Source organism: Zootoca vivipara, chromosome 5 (assembly GCF_963506605.1).
Source record: "Zootoca vivipara chromosome 5, rZooViv1.1, whole genome shotgun sequence".
Taxonomy (NCBI): Eukaryota; Metazoa; Chordata; class Lepidosauria; order Squamata; family Lacertidae; genus Zootoca; species Zootoca vivipara.
In genome coordinates, this window is record NC_083280.1 from 72,740,958 (window position 1) to 72,762,656 (window position 21,699).

The 21,699-nt window shown below is 39.9% G+C and overlaps 1 protein-coding gene across 1 annotated transcript in view; it reads left to right on the forward strand.

Annotated features, from left to right (window-relative positions):
* The window catches only part of CTNNA3 (catenin alpha 3), a 550,231-nt gene that overhangs the window by 437,956 nt on the left and 90,576 nt on the right, over nt 1–21,699 (forward strand). The window contains exon 13 of the mRNA XM_035137674.2: nt 11,961–12,112. Coding sequence (XP_034993565.2) covers nt 11,961–12,112 — 152 coding nt within the window. The remainder of the gene's footprint in view (nt 1–11,960; nt 12,113–21,699) is intronic.

A 21,699-nucleotide genomic window follows, 5' to 3' on the forward strand; every position in this document is an offset into this window, starting at 1 on the left:
GTTTTTTTTTAAATCCTGTAGGGATAACACACATGGCTTCCTTTTTATGATAAAATCAGGAATGTTTTTAAAGCATGTGTTTTTCAGTGCTTCTTGTACAGAAGCACTGTTCCTTGACTGGATTCACATGGACATAGATTAATGCTGAGAAGCCAGTCAAAATACATAATCAATATTGAATCCATTCACACTGCTGTAAAGTTATAAAAGCCATGATTACGTCATGGTGGTGTAAAACTAATCCACATTTCAATAGGGTAACAGTATGGACAGGGCCAATTCCATAGATCATTTACACATGCACCCTTGCAGTGTGAGGTCCAATCATGCTGACATGGCTCAGCCCATATACAAAGAGCACTCATGTCATTGGCATCTTCAGGTAGGGCTGTTCTCTCTTTGAAACCATAGGGAGCTTGCTTCCATCCAGTGTAGACCAGGGCAGGAGAACCCCTTGCCCACAGGCGAAGATTGGCCCACAAAGCCATCTACCCCAAACCACAGCCACATGACCACCAGCTGATGTTACAGGGTGATGTCAGCTGATGATTGGGGGTGTGGTTCAATTCTGCTGGGTGCTTATGCCAGCACTATTGCTGCCAGAGAACAAGCTGGCAAAACAGACCCTTGCAGCCAGCAGGATTGCACTTTATACTCTGACTTCAGTGTGCTGGATGCTGCTTTGAAAGCATATTCCCTGCAGGGGGTGCACTGCTGAAACAGACCCCCTCCCCCCCACCGTGCAGCCCAGCTTAGATAGTTGGGTGGGAGCACACACTTACCAGTCACCTGACACCAGGTGGGTGGCTCCGCCCGTCTGTCAAAGTTGATCTGTAGGAGTGGAGGGAGAAGATGTGGCCTGCTGAGGTAAACTGGTCCCCAATTCCAGCCCCTCCAAGTGTCCCTATTTTCCAGGGACAGTCCCAGATATACAGAAGCTGTCTCAGTTTGATTTGATCTTGGAATGTCCCAATTTCCCTTGGGATTTCCCTATTTTCATTGGAGATATGTTGGAGGGTATGTAGTTATACGACTCCCCAAGCCAATCAGATAAGTAACTATGCAACCATTAGAAGACATCTGAAGGCTACCCTGTATAGGGAAGATTTTAAGTGTTTAACGTTTTATTATTGCATTATGTTTTTATATGTGTTGGAAGCTACCCAGAGTAGCTGGAGCAACCCAGTCAGATGGGTGGGGCATTATTTATTTATTTATTGAATAGGACGTCCCTATTTTCACTGGAGAATTGTTGGAGGGTATGCAATCTTGGTGTAGATGGACTAATGGTCTCCCTCAGTGTAAGGCAGCTTTCTATGTTACTTCAAGTCTTTTTACTGTTTCCTTGGTCACTCCAGTCCAGACTTTGTCCCATGATGAACCCTGGGCTTGCCACAACCCTGGATGACAGCCCAGCTCTGTGGAACAGGAGTGCCCGGGGAGAAATTCAACGTACCCACAAGCCTCTCTCCATTTCCTAGTGTACTCCAGAAATCCATGTGCCACCTGGGGTGGTTTTAGAGTCCCTTTCGGCAGAATTAACTTTGCTGACCTGGAGGATTGGCTGTTCAGGACTGGAGGTGCTTTCTGCTTGACAAGATGCTAGTAGTTATGGGGCTCAAAGCCAGGGTAGGTACTGCTAAAAATGTGACACTATATCCATTGTCCCCTAGATGTTAGATCCCTTAAGAAAGCTGTGGTAATCATTCACTGTAGCTGCTTCATCCTTGTTTTTCCTTCTGTTCTTGGGGCAATGCAATACAGTAATGACATTATGTAAGGCAGAACCTGCAGCCCTCCAGATATTGCTGGACTCGGATTCCCATCATCCCTTACCATTGGCCATGCTGGGTGAGACTGATGGAAGTTGGAGTCCAACAATCCCTGCAGGATCACAGGTTCTCCATCCATGAGGCAGGGGTAAGATCTCTAAGCATAGATGGTATGCCCAAGTTTTACTATCATAATGGTTATTTGGGGTGCAGTTGTATACATGCTTAGTGGAGAATAAGGCTCATTGGACACAATGTGACCTACTTCTGAATACTGAATACCTGGAATACTTTGGGAGGAAGGGTGTGATACACATCTAAAAAATAAATATGATTGTGCTATTAAGTCTATTCTGTAAATGTTCTTTTCAATATAGCTACATTATTCTCTTTGTTCTAAACGTGCAGACTAAATCTAGCTCACAGCCTTTATACTGAAATATCATTATTTGTAACATTTCTCCATTCCGGTTAAATATTTTCCTATCTTTATTACTGTCCTCCTGATTCATTCTGCTGAGATAATGAAAGGCAAAAATGTTCTTAACATAGCTTCAGTTCCATTTACTTTAATGCAATTTTTTCCTTTGAAAAACAATTCCCATTATATCTTTTTAAAATGAAGTAAACCAACGCTATGCAAAAGTATTCTTAATTATGAACTGCCACATTATATATAAATTCAATATGGAATACACATCATGTGGACTAGGATGTGTAGGAGGTATTAAAGTTCCAGTTTAGTCTTTTTTATATAAAAAAAAATTAGTTTCCATTCTCCATTTAGTTTCAGATCTCTCTTCCCTGTAGGAATGACAACAGACCTTCTTGAGCTAGTTTTCTGATGTTTTCTCATCCCCACAGGTTGGCTGCTCACTCTTCAGCTGCTCTCATTGATTTGAGAGATGATTGGCAGGCAGTATGAGAACATAGCACAGCAGGCAAACACAGCACACAGGTTTGCCAGCATTCACCCATGTCGTAGAAAGCTTTGGTAACCCTTGGGAAGAAAAGCATGCACATGACAGGATGGGAGTAAAAAAATATTTAATTCCTATGTGGTCCTGGGTACAAAGGGTATATTTGTCAAGGAAATGGACGGGAGTGTGTAGTTAGAGGCCAATGTTGTCCAGGCAGACAGCATCAGCCTGAGGTCACAATGGCATGTCTCTCCTCTTCAAGAAGACAGTGTCAGCATAAGGTTAAAATGGCCCACTCTCCTTCAGACAGGCAGCATCAGCAACATGAACACTTGGGCACCATCTCTTCCTCACTGAGGACAGCATATGCAAGTGGGTTTGGTCTCAGCCTGTCATTCTCTTTTTAGGGTGGGCAATAGCGTTATGTGGACAGGATGGCCACAACTCCCTGTCTCATACATTTAAAACAGAAAGTAGCAATTCAAAGGTACACGATAGTCTACAAATATCAAGGGTTTCAGCAGTACAATTGAGACATTCATTTTGGTCTGAAGTTGTTGTTTGTATCATTCGACATACCCATATCATTGGAACATAAGAACAGCTCCTGGATCAGGTCGGTGGCCCATCTAGTTTAGCATCTTGTTTTCTCAGAAGCCATCTAGATGCCTATGGGAAGCCCGCAAGCAGGACCCAAATGTAAGAGCATTTTCTTTTCCTGTGACTTCTGTTAACTGATATTTGGATGAATACTGCCCCCAACTATGGAGGCAGAACACAGCCATCAAGGCTAGTAGCCCTTGAGAACCTTTACCTCCATGAATTCTCTTCTAAATCACATGTCTCAATGAGCCATTTCCAGCATTACACCTTCAGCATCTATCTGTATTAGATAATACTTGAAACATTAATTTTTGCTGAATCAATCTCAGTTTTAAGCCTCAGGAGATGTTCTTGATAGATTCTAAAACCATTTTCTATCGTTTATGTTGTATAACCTGAACTTTTACTTTACAAAAATCCAGTAAGCGTTTATGGGTTTATTGCCTGATTCTGCAGCTGTTGGCTCCTGTGACATGGAGGTGATAGGGATTGCATTGAGAGAGTGTTTTCTGAGTCTGGGGAGTTGGGCAAAGCAATTTCTTCCGACCTGTAGCAAGTTCTGTAGTAGGGAATAAATAACAACTCTCTGAGAGGTGTCTCCTCGCTGTCCATTGCTTCCTCTGAATGTAGGGTGGGATGAAGGCCAGAGAAACTGCATCGGATCATGGTGTGACTGTGCCACTCACCTGATCTCCAGCAAGGTGCAGAGTGAAACCAATGCAGCCCTCCTACCAGTGTCTTTACGCCAAAATGACCTTGTCACCCCTGTGCCCTTTCTCTTCCTCTCCATCCTGGTTTGCTGTAACAGTCAAGAGAGATCAGGTGAGCGCTGCAGCCCCACCCTGCCATCCACTGCTGCAGGTAATGTGTTAGAAGTTGTGTAAATCAGTGTTTCCCAACCTTGTGCCTCCAGATGTTTTGGGACTACAACTCCCATCATCCCTAGCTAGCAAGACCAGTGGTCAGGAATGATGGGAATTTAGTCCGAAAACAGCTGGAGGCACAAGGTTGGGAAACACTGGTGTAAATCAAGGCCTTAGGGTGGGGGTGCTTTCTAATGAGATGCTTAAATTAAGGCTAAAGGCCTAGGCACACGTGATTGCTGGTTGGGACCGCAGAGCAAACATGTTTAGAATTGGCCTGCAAATCCCACAGGATATTTAGCATGTATGTACCACATTATAAATGTTCAAAAAGCCTCTCATAAAACAGGTCAGTATTGCTATCACCATTTTGCAGGTAGAGGTGGTGCAGCTGAGACAACAGAATCTTGGCTAAAGCCACTGGGTGAATTTGTGGCTGAGGTGGCATTTAACCAGATATTTTCCTGTTATGTACTTCACACTCTGTCTCACATTAAAAATTACCAAAGGATTAAAAAGACTTGTAAAGACATTATGACTGGACAATAAGTAATTTTAATGATTTTATAATTTAAAATGGACATGCAGTATGATGATAAACAATGGAACCAGGGAAGGGAATAGGGGAAAGTCAACTCTTTTTTTCTGCGTTTGAATATGTTTATTTTTTGTTTTTGGAAAATTAATAAAATAATATTTTTTAAAAAAAATACCAAAAGGGAAGTATGTTATTGCAGGTTCTGCACCCTCCTTCCCATTGTGCCTGGAATCATATTTTAACCAGCCTTTTTGACTTTAGCCTTCAAGCTTGCTATTCTATAATTTATGAATAAATATGAACAATGAGGGTCTAAGATGTAGAGCAGATATCAAAAGCATGTTGTGGCAGATCTGGTTAGCCCCCCACTTATGGATGTCCTTATGAGCTGTCTCTTGTGATATTGTAGAAAATGTGAAACCAATGACATTTAATTACAGAAACATTACAGAATGTCTATGCCACCGTGTAACAAAATTTTGAAACAACTTAATCTTTCCCTTTTCTGTACTGTATTGCAAGAACTAATTGCAAAGAAGCTTAGATTTCTGTGATATGCAGAGATTGCCTGTGTCATACAGTTCAAGCTTCTTTAAAGAGCCAAAATAGTTTTCTATCGCATTAATACGGTCATTCTTTTTCTCTTCTTTGTTGTTTCATTTTCATCTATATTTGAACAGATCATTTCTCTACTGCTCATCATGGATTCTACTGTACTGTTAATAACTTGCCCTGGAATTATTTGTGCATATTATGAATGATGACCCAACTGCACTGAAAACATTTTGGCCAATACGTGTGTGTGTGTGTGTGTGTGTGTGTGTGTGTGTGTGTACATTAGAAGGTTACATTAGAAGGTACACCTCTTACATTAGAAGGTTATATTATCTTTTCTATTAGAATTATTTACATAGCAGATACACCAGTGCTTTCCAAGACTTTGATATTTGGAGTTTTTTCTCAGCTAGAAATTGGAGACACATTTAAGTCTTAATTTCCAAAAGCGTTGTTTGTGGAGTAATAAGAATTTACCAACACGTCAATTTATTTTAGACTGTGCACTAGTGTAAACTAGTATACAGTTCAGGATTTTTTGGAACACGTGAACTGAAGGGAACCACCTCTCCAACAATCCCAAAATTAATTTTCTGCTATTAGCCAGCATAAAGACCTCTGACAATTCCACAGATTGAACCATTTTTATTGAGCTACAACTGAATTACAACTCCTCTCAGTCCCAGCAAGCCATATATATTTTTCCCTTCTTCCTGACAACATACAGAATAGCACGACGTGTGACATAACTTCATCCTGTGGTGTGATATCACCATGCCCACTTCACATATTTAGTCATTGGTAGTGGTGCAAGGATATGCACAGTATGATGACATCACATCATACATTGTGTTAGACTAGATGTTACCATAAAGAAAGGAGAAGGAGGCACGGAGGAGTGACAGCTTTCTGCCTATCCTAAAATCTATCTCTACCCTGCTTTGAAATCAAAGCTTGCTTCTAATAACATGTATAAGATGAATTTGTGGGACTCGGTGACTTTTCAGCCTTCCTTTAAAATCCACAGAAATCCATGATGATTACCTTTGGGATAAGGCCTCAAAGATTTAAATGGCTTTAGAAAACTTAGATTTTGAGAGGGTCAAGGGGGGGGGGGAATCTCACTATTTTCAAGAACACCTAATTAAGAAATACAGCTTTGAAGTTACAAAACATTTTGATGGTTCAAAGAGCTATTTTCCTGTGAAAGAAAATAAGTTATTTCTTTTCTATAAAATAATTAAAAAAATCCTTCCAGTAGCACCTTAGAGACCAACTAAGTTTGTTATTGGTATGAGCTTTTGTGTGCATGCACACTTCTTCAGATACATACACTTCTTCAGATACTTTTTCTATGTGGCCCTCTGGTCTTAGAATACTTAAGGTCACTATTATTTTTTATTAAATTAAGTGCCTAGCAATGTGATAGTACCATGATAAGATCTCTTGTTTGCATTTAGCATCATGGACCTTCCACAGGAAACCTCAAATGTAGACACTTGTTAATTTTTTTTGGCATTTGGTAAGTTTTGCAACTTATGTTTATGTGCATTGGGCCAAATCATTTAGAGCTGGAAATTTTTAAAAAAGAAGAGATGCAATTTGGTTAAATACCTTTTTTTGCTAATGGATATAGGTGTTGTCAAGCTTTATATAATCTGTGACAGTGTATAAAAGTGAGGATTTTCATCAACTATTAGTGTATTGTACAGAAAAAAATCTAGAAATGCCTTTGTTAAATAAAAATATTCAAATTATGGGTTTATCCACACTTGCTTTTTACCCTGCTCTTTCCAGTTACAGGTCCACACTGTAAAGCTCTGTGATCAGGCACTTCTTTTTTTGCCCCAGAACTTTCCCCACAAAAACCTGCTCTTTAAAGCTGAAGTGCAGCAAATGGCAGCTCAGGTTTCCTGCTGATTGCCATCAGCTTCAAGTAGCTGGTTGGACTGGAGGTTTAAAGTGTGGACAGTGTCTGGAAAATGCAGAGGAGTGGCAAGTGTGGATAAGCCTTTTGTATCACTCTTTTCTCTCTCTTTCTCTCTCCATTTTTCATATGAATTATCTGTTATGGCTAGGGGCAGTGGAGATTTGCTGGGCAAAGAGTTTTGTGTATCTGATTTTGACACGTAATAAATGAAATCCCACCAAATGGCGTCAAAATATTCTGGGTCTTCCTTACCCTTAAAAACACACAGTTTGTGTGTTACTTTCTCTGTAATAGTCAGAGTCCACATATTCTTATACCACAATGAGAGGTTTAAGTCCTGTTGTGTCTGCCATTTCCTCCCCCCCCCACTCCATTGAGTAATAACATTCAGCAGCTACTCTCTGGAGGACTTTTAAAGTTATTTCTATGTTGCTTGAGTCCTGGAACTTACTAACTAATAATTGCCTAAAAGAATGGCAGTGGGGTAGGCTGTGGCAAAAACCAGAATATACTAAGAAAAGCAAGTTCCAAGCTGTCCTGTTACTTGTGCTTTCATCTCAATTGAAAAAATTGCTGGCTCCTAAGATTTGTGTGTGGACAAAATATTTACCCTTTGTCTATCACTGTTAGTAGACTTATAGTACTTCTAATGGGAATCCATTTTCATAATCAGAACAGTTAAATCAGGGGGTCCCAAACTAAGGCCCGTGGGCCAGATGCGACCCAATCACCTTCTAAATCCAGCCCGCGGACGGTCCGGGAATCAGCATGTTTTTATATGAGTAGAATGTGTCCTTTTATTTAAAATGCATCTCTGGGTTATTTGTGGGGCATAGGAATTCGTTCATTCCCCCCCAAAAAATATAGTCTGCCCCCCCCGCAAGGTCTGAAGGACAGTGGACCGGCCCACAGTTGAAAAAGCTTGCTGACCCCTGAGTTCAATCTGAATTCCCCATGGCAAACAATGTAGCTGGCAACAGAAACACTAGTGTCGTGATCTGCCTGGCCTGCATGCAGAAAGCATAGGTTTTCAAAATATGTAACAAATCAAAGCCAACAATCAAAACTCAAAAATGTGACTCCTTCAATTATAGATAGCATTGAAAATCGGAATGTGAAAGCTTAAGATAAGAAACTCAGTTCACCTGTATTTGAAATGGAAATTTGCCTTGGGCTCCTTGGCATGCTTAATATATGATCAGTTTATGTGCCAAGCGTTAAAATGTATTAGGACCAACTGGTGTGATCTGAGATCTGAGGGTGCAAATGTCTTGTCAAGTTAAGTACTTTATATATTCTGGGTTAAAAATTCTGTTTAATATCTGGAATATTGAACTATATCCATTTATCTTTTTCCTCTTTCGTATACTTGGTAGAATACAGTATTTAATATTTTTTTGAATGGTATGCCTCATGGGCCTTAGGTTCCTAGTATCAAGGTTCTTTATGTTCCTTGAATCTCTTTCAACAAGAGATGATGCTTTAGGGATGTTGGAATGTTCACATGTTGCACAAGCACATCTGAAGTCCCACTCTTTCACCAGAATTTTTTTTTTGTAAATGAGGCTTGAATATAAAGGGACAACACAGAAAAAGAAGGGAGGAGGAGTTGATACCCAGTTCTTATTCCTTTGCACACCAGATTTCTTAACCAAATAGTCATTTCTGCTTGTGAATTGTACAAATCCACCATAAGAACTCAACCATTTAGGAGTTGAAAAAAGGCTTATTTGCAGTGACAATTTCATTTACTGAGTTTTGACGGAAAGTAATATTACTTTTTCTCCTTGTATCTTATTAATGTCAGGGTTGTTTTTGTAGTGGATAGGTGGTAACTGATCTGTGGTATCATTCAATCAATATATACTTTTAAGTTTTTTTTTACTGGGCTAGAGTGCCTATACACCAGCTAGTTAGGAAAAGGTACAATAAAATGAAGAGCCACAGTGACGGTTATAATTATAATAGCACACAGTTAAACTTACGCTAGCTAAATAGCCTGTGTAATATTTTAGTAAGATCCCTCTTAAGACACACAGAGAACATTAAAGTGCTTTCCATTGAGGTCTCCAGAAGGTCAAATGCTAATCAGTTAGGACCAGCTTTGGATACGGATGCTCATGTGACCTTTTACAAATCAAAGATTGCCCCACGATTCATGCTAAAGACTTTCCATGCTTTTGGCAGAGCACCTCCTAACTCATGGGTACTTAAAACTCCTTAAAAAATGAAATTCAAAGAAAGAGCTCATGGCTGAGCTTTTACACAGAAAGTTTCTTCACGTTTTACGTTTTTGATAAGTCTTAAGATATGACTCCATTCTGAGACTTTCCATGGGGAAGCCCTGTGGGATAAAAAGTCCATAACTTTAGCTAATGGTAGCAATGCCAATGTTTTAGCTATGTGGTCTATTGCACTTATAGCATTGCTTAGCCGTTATAAATTATTTGAATACAAAATCGATCATTGGAGGAAAATGCAGTTAATTTTGTTGTGGTGCACACCCTTTTATTTTACAGTCAGCATGGAAATTAATTAGTAGGATTGTAGCCTTATTTGCTAATAAGGGTCCTTAAGTTGCACCCAGGCAGGGACAGAGACAGTCAACAACGACACCGAGGGTTGAATCCAGAGAAAGAATTTAATTCTTAAATTTAAGAGACTCTTGGTGATCACCTTCACGACAAGAGTAAAGAAAGACAAATCTGCAAAGATTCTTATACACTTCTTGGGCTCCTCCCTCCCTCCTCAGGAATCCACTCTGTGAGTGTGCGCACGCAAGAGGGTCATAGGTTACAAGTACATATATGGATCTTCCTGTGTCCGGTCCTTCTTGTAAACACATGCTGACTCAACAAAGCCTTCAGTAAGACTAGTTTATGTGTCAAGAGGCAATGCCTCATCCGCTGATAAGCCTCTCTCTGCCCCTCATTCTGTGTTCCAGACAAGGCCAGCTTATTCGGCCTTGATAGGAAGCTGTCTCACTGTTCCTTTTGCTTACATTACACTTTGGCACACAGAGAGGCAAAGAGGAAAGCATTTTAAGAAGCATTTTAGGAGGAAAGCATCCCAGGGATATGGGGGGGGGGCTAAGCCATACAATCATAATTATACAATGCAAACTATATGATCAGATTTAGCTCAATAACACAATTGGCAAATCTCTCCCTTCATTATGAGGGATGAATTTTGCCGCCTCCATGCTTTTGAGAGGTACAGAATACAAAAGGCAGAGCATATTAGCCCTTTTCAGGTGACTAAGCGAACACATGAAGGATAATGTCAGGATTGTGCACACTGTCCTTTTTGTAATCTTCATATGTTCATCTGATTGTCTGTCTGGTCCTTGCATGCGTGCAGTTTGTACATTCATAAGGCATCTACAAAAGCAGGTTGCAAAATGCAGGTTAGAGCTTGATTAGAGAGAGTTTATATGCGGCCCAGGACCCTTGTACTTATGGGACTGCCTCTCCTGGTATGTCCCTCAGAGGACCCTAAGGTCCATGAATAATAATAGCTTAAAGGTCCCGGGCCCTAAGGAAGCCAGACTATCCTCCACCAGCGCCAGGGCTTTTCCAGTAACAGCTCCGACCTGTTGGAATGCTCTGTCCCACGAGACTAGGGCCCTGGAGGATTTGATCTCCTTCCGCAGGAAGCTATTCCGCCTGGTCTTCAGTTTGAATTAGCCTGATCCTCTATTTCCTCTTCTATGAAGAAACTCTCTCTGGGACCCCACATTTAAATTCTTATTCACACACATCCTTGCTGGCCCTAGTAGGATCAACTTGGCCAGTTAGCCCTGGTGATCATTCGATGTCTACTGACTGGGTTCCTCCCCCCCCCCCAAAAAAATGGCCCCTGAATTTCTGAATTTTATTGATATTGATGCTGCTTTTTATGTTTTATTCTATGCTGCTTTATGCTACTTTTAAGTCACATTTTAATCAATGTTTCATATTTGCTATTAGCCGCCCTGAACCCGGTTTTTAAACCGGGAAGGGTGGGGTATGTATAAATATGTACGTATGTACGTACATGTAGATGTACCGGTATTCCTGACCCTTCCCTTCATAATAGATGTGTACTGGTTCCTGGTTCCTGGTTCTTATTATACAATCCCTTAGTGCTCGTGTGCCTCAGACTAAATCGATAGAGCAATGTCCCTGAAACTGAGCTCAGGCATCAAACCTGGTAAAGTATTCTGAGCTCTTGTGCCCTTCGTCCAGAGCAGGACAAAGAGAGGTTGCCAGACAAAGCCAGCCCTTGGAAATATGACACAAACAAAAAATTCTCCATGTGAACCCAACTTTTTTTGGGGGGGGGAGTAAGTGAAAGGAAATAAACAAGATGGTAAATGCAGGAACTGATTCTTGTATTGTTACTGACCATTTATTTATTTTCTCTCCCTTCTGTCTAAACATTTTCTTTCTCTACTGTGTCCTGGACTAATAAAAAACATGAGCAGGGAGCCGAAGTACAGCAAATTCTGGGAGATTCCCACTGGGTATGATGCACGGAGCAATCATGTGAATCAACAATTAATCCCCACCCCTTTAAAAGCCTTTACTGGTGGGCAAATGGAATTTTAATATGTTCCATTATTATTAACCTAGGTGTCTACATTCCATTTTCTTTTTCCTTTCCACTATTGTCCCCAAAAGCTTTTTTTAAAAAAACAACAAAACAAATACATGGGATTTCTCAAAACTGAAAGTTAATGGCTAAGAAGACATTCTACAATTGCCTTTAATATTCTCTCTTTTTAACTTGATTTAACAGTGATTCCAGAGTTTATTGGTCAAGTCAACACTGCATTGGAAAAGATAAGCAGGAATACAATTCATCTGTTTGATGACAATCAGTTTGTTGACATCTCCAAGAAGGTCTATGACACAATTCATGACATTAGATGTGCAGTTATGATGATTCGGGTAAGTGTCTTCATTCTTTCATGCATTGCTAATTAACACAAATTAGTCAGCCACTTTGCTGTGCAGCATTCATATGAAAGAGGGCTAAAGCCAAGTGACTAGGCAAGTGTGAAATTCAAAGACAAATTCTTTCAAAAAAATAGTTTGCATTTTGTTTCGAGAAACTGCACTGTAACATTCAGAACCAGCCACTGGAGAGAGAAGGTGTGCAGTGTGCAGTTTCTCCTACTTAGGAAGATGCTGTACTGCTCACAAATGTCCTCTTCTTAGACACAAATATGTATGCTTTATGTGTATTCTTTGTCCAAGCCAAATAAAATAACAAATAAAACATAATAAAATACATTAGCAAAATAAAATAAGCAAGAGTTATTGCATAGAATGTTTGTGTACCATATGAAGAAGAGGTTTTTTTTGACAGTGTATCATATTAGCTATACAGAAATTGTTTTGAAATGTAGCAGCTATTTGAAAAAGCTATAATTGCTACTTGATTGAAGGCTAATTTTGGATTATAGAATCATAGAATTGGAAGGGACCGTGAGGATCCTCTAGTTCGAATCCCCTGCAAGGCAGGAATCTTTTGTGCAATGTGGGGCTCAAACCCATGAACCTCAGAGTCTTGTTCTGTATCGACTGGTGATGTAACAACATAAAGCAACCCTGTTGACAATGCAAAGCAGTAACTGTGGCTGGGATTAAAATTAAAGAGACATTTAATTTCTGTACTGGAACTGCATGAACACAGGTTATTTGATGAGAGCAGAAGCAACTTTGGTTTCTCAGCCTCCAGCTCCATGATAGACATGGCTTGAAAGTGAATAGCTGTGAATGCTCTCCTTAAGTTACAAATGCCCTCCAGGTCATGGGACAATCTTTCTAAATCATGGTATATTTTAACATGGCAAAACCAATGAACTAATTTGGAATTCTAGATTTCTGCTCTATTCTGTTTCACCACCAAGTCTTGGGTATTGGATATGAATTGAGATTTAGCAACTATTATGCTTGCTTCCATGGCTCATAGATTCCTTCCTGGAAAACAGGTGTGCTTCTGTTGAACCCAGCTGTGAATGATTGTATGCTCTTGGGTTTGAGAGAATGCATGTTTCATCCTTTGTGCTTATGAAAATCCTAAAGAAATGTAGATTCCTCATCCTCCCAAAGTGAATAAGATTGTGTTAAATGGCAAGCTTCTCTCACATTCTTCACACACATTACAGCAAATTATGCAGAGCAAACACTTTTGCTACATTATCAATATGTTCATTTTTCCCTAAGAACAAAGTATAAATATACCCAGGATAAAAGGATAAAAGTTGTCAAGGGGTGTTTACTTCCTTATATCTGAAGAGGAAGATAAATTTTATTTCCCAGACATGCATTTTCATGTGCTTTGGTATAATGAAAATATGGGGACTTTCTGTAGGAAATACTTCTAAAATACTGGCAGCAGATTACTGCATGGAGACTGTGAGGCATGGGGGTGTTCAGGATTGGGCTTGCATCTAAAATTAGCTCATTCACAGTGTTGTAATTGGTGCTACACCTAGTATGGATTTTAAAATCATGTATGAAATGCACTTGCCATTTAGAGCACTCACCTTGGTAATACCCAGTAAAATAACCATTAAAATATGTCTCTGTCTTCTTGCTGTGCTTGTACAGTGTGATGAGGCCAGAAAAAGATCTGTTGCGAATGTGACAGGGAGAATGGAGGTGACTTTTTGCAGAGGATGTAGGAAGAAGTGAGCACTTTAGTAAACACTGAGCAGAGCTTTCTCTGCTCCAGAAATCCTCTAGTTTTATTGAAACTCTTATTTGTATTCTTTTGCCCCCCCCTTGAGATTCCCTGGACATGCCACCAGAGACCAAAACCTCCAAATTCTACTCAAATTTTGCTTTAGGCAAAATTGGTTGCAGCTCTGCTTTTGACATCCATCAGAGTCCTGAAATAACAGCTTTGTGCTTGATAGGACAGGAACTGTTACACTTTCCCCACTCTCTCCCTTGCTCCCTCATTCTCTCCTAGACAGGCTACGGTAGCTGAAAACTATTGCTAGACTATTATGGAACAGAACATTCCAGCAGAGGCGTTTAGTCCTATGATTATCGAAATCTAGCTTTTCTCTGCCACATGAAAATACGCTTAACGTTATGGCAGGTTTTCAAGCAGCCCTTGCCTGTTTGCCTGTATCAAGTGAGAGTCACCTCAGCACAATGAGGAAAGGACACTTTCACTGTTGCTTTTCTGTTAGGCCACTAATTGCTAACATAGGCATATATGGGAAGGCAGACTAGAAAATCTTTTTTTGTGGGCTAGTCTCTTCTGTGTCCATATTTGGAAAGCTATGGGCAAGATAGGTTTAGAGGAGCAATGCTGACCTGACCCAATAGAATTTGTACTGATAGACTTCACAACATGTGTTCCTATCAAAAATAGAAGTCACTATTTTCTGTCATTCGAGTGATCATCTTATGTTGGGAGCGGGTAGTTTTCTTATTCTAGTAATATTTGCATTTAGTTTTCTATAGTTATAGTTGTTTGAATTGTTTCAGGATTCTTTTCCTTATTGTGTGAGTCACTCTGAGGCTTCTTTTGTAAAAACAAAAACAACCAACCAACAGATTAATATAATTATAATGCATAACATATAATGCATTTCATTATTTATTAATAGTACTTATGCCTTGCCTTTCCATTTTGAACAAAATGCTTTATCAGGCTGTAAATGGTCTTGTCCAGGGACAGTTCCTGGGGTTTGTAATGCTGCTAGTATTTATTTTTAAAAATACCCCTCTGTAGAAACTCTTCATTCTTCCCCCATACCCAAAAGATAGCTGTTACACAGCTTATTCATTTCTGCCATTTTTAATTCACAATACTCAAGGGCTTACAGCAGGGATGGGAAACATGTGGATCTTCGAATATTGTTGGACTGCAAGTCCCATCATCACTGACCATTGTCCATTCTGGCTGGGGCTAATGGAAGTTGGGGTCAATTAACGTATGGAGGGATGCATGTTCCCTGCGGATGGCTTAGCAGGTGCAAAGGAGAATGAATGGGAAAGTAGGAATCACAGCAAATTAGTCCTGGGCAGGTGCCCACGTTTGCCAGATACTGGTGCCAGCTGTTACCTAATCTGCATTAGAATATGCTTAGCATTGGCAACTCAAGGAAAAGTCAGAAGAAGTTAAATAATCCAATACGCCATCTGGACATTTCTGTTTCATTAACTTTGTTATGAGAGCTTGACACCTCAGTTTTTCTGAGGTTTGCTTTAATAACAGAGGGCACACTTCCCCTTCCCCTTGAACCAGAGATCTGGTTCAGAACAGTGCCTCACAAAATGAGTCGAAATAAAGAATTGCATGTATTTAGAAAGGAGGTGCATTCATATTCCTAATTGGGTACCATCCAATTAGTTGTAAGAAACTAATACCTGCCTATAAAGCACTTCAGTATCTCTAAATGCTATTTAGGCATAAGAACTGTCTGCAGCAGCCAAGGTGAGGGAAGTAACATGCTTTACAGCCAACTGCTGGGACACATTGACTCCCTGCCAAACACACTAGGCTTCTGATTACACAAGGATCTGAGTACTGATGCGAGCAACAAAATTCTTGATCAAAATATAACTGGGAGATGTAAATGAACAAGGACACAAATTCATGGGGTTCCTTTCAACAAGAAAGGAAAAGGAGAATCTCTCAATGGGAACAGCATGGCAACTATTTCAACCATGAAATGACTGTGGGGTGTGTTTTTTTTTAATTAAAAAAACCTGCTAAAAAACAGTCTGCCAAAAGTAATTATTAGCTTAGATTTTCAGTGGTATAGTTCAAAGTTTAAGCAACCTCTCAAATGTGTAAAATGTTAGGAAGCATTGGGGGGAGATCAAAGGCAGGTACTTTGCCCTATTACAGACACTATTATTGCTCTGCTAGGAGATTTGCTGAATTAGGTTAGAGCAAATTAGAGCTAAACCTGATGACTGGTTCAGAAATGTACCATTTTGTGTTCATTCTGTGAAAGTGCCTTCATGGTTTCCCTACTTGAGTTTTCTTCTCTATACTTGCCACATTTTCTACATCACGTTCTGTTAATAGCTTATATTGTTCAAGATAGAGGTCAAGTCCTCTTATATATTTGCCGTTTATGGCTTGCACCTAGTATAAAAACCAGTCAAATAGTCATACACGGTCAGATTCATTTGCTTCAGGGGTTCATCTCAACACATCAATCAGACTGCAGACCAGATCTAGCTGTAAGTGATTTGAACATTACACTATTAGTAAGGAATCAGTGCTAAAGTGAAGCCTGTTTGTAAATTAGTTACTTATGTATTTACCATTTTATTGGTAAATATATACATAAGGAGCATTTGGATTTGGCATTGTATTGCTTGAACTTGTAATTCTATGACAATCTGGCTGGCCTTTTTAAAGCAGCAACAACTGAGGACTAAAAGGTTGGGAAAGCGGAGTTCTGGTTCATAACACTGTTTATGTGGGGTGGCTGAATGGTATCTAGGCAGCTGTCTGTGCTGCATATTATTTGATGCCAGCTGAGTACTGGAGCCTCAAACATGATACTCTTTGAATACCTGTAAAAGTGGCATGGGGTCACCGTCTGGGTAAGATAATGCTGCCAAGGCTCTGTGTGGAAATGAAAAAGCGACAGAGCAAAAATGACTGGAAATCATAATAACTCACCACAGGCAGTTGTTTGAACAATATCAAACTGTATATTCAGCTACAGGTAGGTAGCCGTGTTGGTCTGGGTCGAAGTAAAATAAAAAAATTCCTTCAGTAGCACCTTAAAGACCAACTAAGTTTTTATTTTGGTATGAGCTTTCGTGTGTATATTCAGCAGCAGTCATGAATCAGGGCACACAAAGCTTCTCTGCCCCCTAATCATCAGAATGCAACATTTTGAATTTAATCCTTATTAATTTAAACGTTGGAAATGTTTCTGTGCACATAAAGGTGGGAAAACATAGAACCATCCTCTTCCATTGAAATAAATGTGGGAGCTCCTGTGAGCACTTGACTTCGGTGTGTGCTTCAATGATTTCCTAGCTAGAAAAGATACCATATTTACTTGAGTCAAATGTGCACTTCAATTTTCAGAAACTTGAAACAAACAAAAAAGTATTTGTAAATGTGTCATTGAATCTAATGTGCACCTTGATTTTTGCAGCATAATTTGGCCAAAAAGGGTGAGCATTAGATTCAAGTAAATACAGTAATAGCTTCGTGGTAAAGAGCTATGAAATCTTCTGCATAAATTTTAGTTTCAATCAGAATAGAGTTTTAACTTCCAGGTTTCTATTGAGAGTTATAATAGTCTGTTTTAGGATATCAATGGAATTCTGGACTGGTGAACCACTGACCAGCTCTTCTATCATAACTTTACTCAGTTTTCAAGGTATTCTAATAGCGATAGCATTGTTTGTTTTAGTAGATCTTGTTCTTGTCAAATTCCTGAGGGCGGGGCCGATAAAATATGATCACGTCACCAGGACTTTGTGTCATTTGTGCTAAACCTCTCCCTTCTTCCTTCACAAATGAAAGCTGAATTCTGAAATGTTCATACATTATACAAATTGTAATTGTACAAATTAAGTACATTATTGCATGCTTGCTTGTTACATGTGATTTTTCTATTGCTGTTCATAGGGAGGGAATCATAGCTGTCAGCATGCGTTTGTTACATCGAAAGCTCCAGATCTACGCCATTCACTTAAATCATGTGGCTTCACCCCAAGAATCCTGGTACCTGTAGTTTACCCCCTCGCAGAGTTGCGGTTCCTACCACCCTTAATAAACTGCAGTTCCCAGGGTTCTTTAGGGAGAGCCATAGTGTGAATGTGACCCTTGTTTCAATTCCTGGCATATCCAGTGTAGAAAGACCCTGGATTGCTGCTGCCAGAGAAGGGGAATTAATGCTGCATTAGATGAATAGTTAGTTTGCCCTGGTATAAAGCAGCTTCCTATGAGGAGGAAGACCTCACCAGTCATTGCTTATACAGCTACGGACTTTTCTTAACAAAGCTAGAATCTTGTTTTAAAAAATAAAATGAAAATGAGGGGTGTGTTTCACCAACTATTCGCAACAATGCTTGTGCATTGCGGTTTTGGAATTGGGGCACGAGTTCAGCCATGCTAATAACTGGATAAGACTACTTTAGCTCTTTCCCTTCACTTGTAAGTTCCACGGACTGTGAGGTTGCCTCCTTGTGCTAGGCCTGACCCCATACATTGCTTTGGTGGCTTAAGATGGTGTTCTTTTGATTCCCCCCCCCTTCCTCCATTGAGTGCGAACAAAAGGACAATGCTTTTGTCTCCAGCCCTCTCTGGTCCTGAAATGTTGCACTGCTACTGTGTTGATCCCTGCCCTTCTTCTTTGCAAGTCTTTTTGAGCCTTTTCAGTTTGCTGCCATCTCTATTTTTGTGGCTTTGTATTCAGAACAAGAGACGGTTTTCATTCTCTGATTATAATTACGCCACTGGAGTCGGAGGTTAAGGTTATGAAGGTTCCATCTTTGGGCACGGGAAAGACTTTTATTTTCTGTCCTCAGTAGTGATAATTGCAGGTTTCATGGGCTGCTTTTTTGTTGTCATGGTCAGTCCACGACGTTTCATTTTTTTCCATTGGCTATCTTGCACAAGTTACTTACAAATGCCTTATAGACCTTAAAAGAAAGCCGTAGAGTCTTCAAGCAAAGGGAAGCTTAGTTCAGGCAAGTCTGAAAACTCACATACTCTGCAAATTGTTCCACAGCTCAAAAACAGTCTACATATTGATGGCAGAGGATTTCTGGGAGTATTTGCTTATTTTTATCTGAAGTCCACACAAACATTGTAATTTAAAAACATGTTCAAAAATGTATATTCTCTTAATATATGCACATCTAAACATTGCTTGCCACTCCAATCTCCAAGCAGTCAGAGACTCCAGGGATTTCAAGTGCTTACCCTTGGTTTCCTTGGAAGGAAGGTCAGTGGAGACTATGGTGTCTTTAATATCTATGGTTTTATTTACACATATATACAACCTTGAACATAGGATGTAACGACTCACAGCATTAACAGAGCAATCATTTTACATACATATATGCACATGTAACTTGGCTGGAAGTCTTCCCCCTAAAAAAAAAGCCCAGGAATACGCACAATATTCTGAGATACTATAGCATGTTAGTGCTCCATGTCCTTGTTTTAGAGGACAGCACAGCAACTATTCTTCAATGCTTTTATACTATTGTTGGGAACCATGCTGATAGCAGCTCTCTCGTAACTACAGTGCTTGCCCAGCCAAAGGTAAACATTGCTGGGCTGGACCCTGGTGTTGTGGGTGCTTGTGCTCCTGCTTCCTACTTCTTCTGCCTTTTCGTGGCAGTGGAGAATAAAACTGGACTTTGAGGAAATGGTGTGATGGAGAACAGTGGAGACTGGAAGACGGGAGGACTTGATACAGGAAGTGAGAAGGCAGAGGAGCAAGCCAGAACATCTGCAGCTGAGAGATGCACCAGATATGAAATGAGCTCCTCTTCTTGCTTATTTGATATCTATGTATCCAACTGACACAGCCAAGGGAGCTATCTAAGAACAGCACTCCTTGATTCCCACTGCTTAAAAAAAAATATCAATTGTTAAGTGGAAGACTCATTGTTTCAGCTAAAATGGCACATTGTTTTGTCCATTGTGTATTGTGTAACATGCACCAGCTCATAGTTTTGCAAGTGAAACCAGGCTACATAATGAATACTCTTTTCTGGTTCTCCTTGAACTGTCTGCATTATGTTTGCTCCAATGCTCTTGTTGGGATTTGTGGCTACTCTGCAGAATTAAAATAGATATAAACTGATCACTGTCATGAGATCAAATAGATGAGATTGTGTGTTTACTTCTGGCCAACATTTCTTTTCCTAATCTCAAGAGATAATCAGCTCTTTGAAATATTGCTTCTCCCTGATCTCATAGGACTGGGCTGAATGTTCATTTGAAGCAATTCACTGACCACTTAACAATGGCACAAACTGTCTCTGTTGATTTAATTTCTCGCCTTGACAGTATTTTGGAACTGCACCAAATATCCACTTGTTTCAATGTTGTGGATAAAAGTAGAGCTTCCAAGGATATCAAAATGTTCTCGTACTTTCCCCCGCACTCAGTTTGTTAGCTGCCTTTATCCACCCCAACAGCTGATGTTTTAGCATTATGTGTGCGTGTGTCCGTGTCCACACACACACACACACAGAGAGAGAGAAAATTAGATGGTTTTCTTTGTGGTAATGGTGTTCTGCTCCAGCCAGGGAGTGTGTAGTGAGTGTGAAGATGGTATTATATTACATGGCCTATCAGAATACAGTATGAGTGAGGGCCATATTTTCTGAATCAGCCTTGCCCCTAACATGAAATTTTGTCTCCTCTTTTAACATGCTCTTCCCCACTGCAAATTGCTTTTCAAAAATGCCTCACTGTGTCAGTTGCTGGAAATAAGCAGGTTCTGTTTGCTGGAAATAAGCAGCTTTCCCATGGGTATTTGGTTGGTCATTTGAGAACAGAATGCTAGACTAGATTAGCTTTTGGGTTGATCCAGCAGGGCTGCTCTTATATTTTTATGTGCAAGTGATAGTGTGAAGATCTCTTTGCTTTAAAGTTCTCTAGAAAAAGGATTGGTGGGAAGCTGGAGTCTGACTAAATTCATTCTTAAAATGGAGCGTTGGAGGAATGAGGCTCTACTAGTTTTCAGGTTGCACCTAGGAATGCCAGTTGCAAATTCCATGGCTTTCACATCTGCCAACTTTTTTCTTTCCCTTCCCTGCTGCTTTGTTTAACATGCAGCTGATGAAGAGCTATGAAGAACCCAAAACCTTGATCAGTATTTTATGAGTTTTTGGTTGGTTCTAATAAATGTATTGCCTCACTGTGGATTTTGGACTTTTTCTCTGTTGAAACAGCATAGCTTCTATACTTTTTAATATGTGGAGAACTACCAGTTTAAAAAAGATCACAGTATGAGTGTATTGTACCTTATACTAGAGGAGTGAGCCAGATTGCTAGATATTATATTGCTTTATTCCTACATTGGATTTATTCCTACACTCAATACAAGAATTGAGCACCCAGCCTGAACTCCCCTTCTATTACATAAGCGCTGTAGCAAGACCATAGATTCCCACTTTATTTTCTCTTTATAACACTCGAGGGAATGCTGTAAGAGTGAATCACATACATAATGATAAATTTGCCAGGTAGTGTGTGGATCTGAAGGTAAGGAATTTTCTAAAGTTACTCAGACTTGGTTCAGGCTTTAAATTAAATTGCATACTGTGCAGACATGCAGCAAAATAAGAATTTGGGCAAAACATGCCCCACAATTAGTAAAAAGCTAAATTCCTCCTTAAGGGCAAATACCAGCCACACAACTGAAACTTCCGTTTCTGTAAATGAAATGTATGCAATTAAAGGAAGCATATCTGAACCAAACCTGCAAAGTTTCAAAGTGAAGGGGGAGCAGCGAGTGAGTTAACTGGAAGTAGATAACTCCATCAGGATCCAGGAAGAAGTAAGAGTG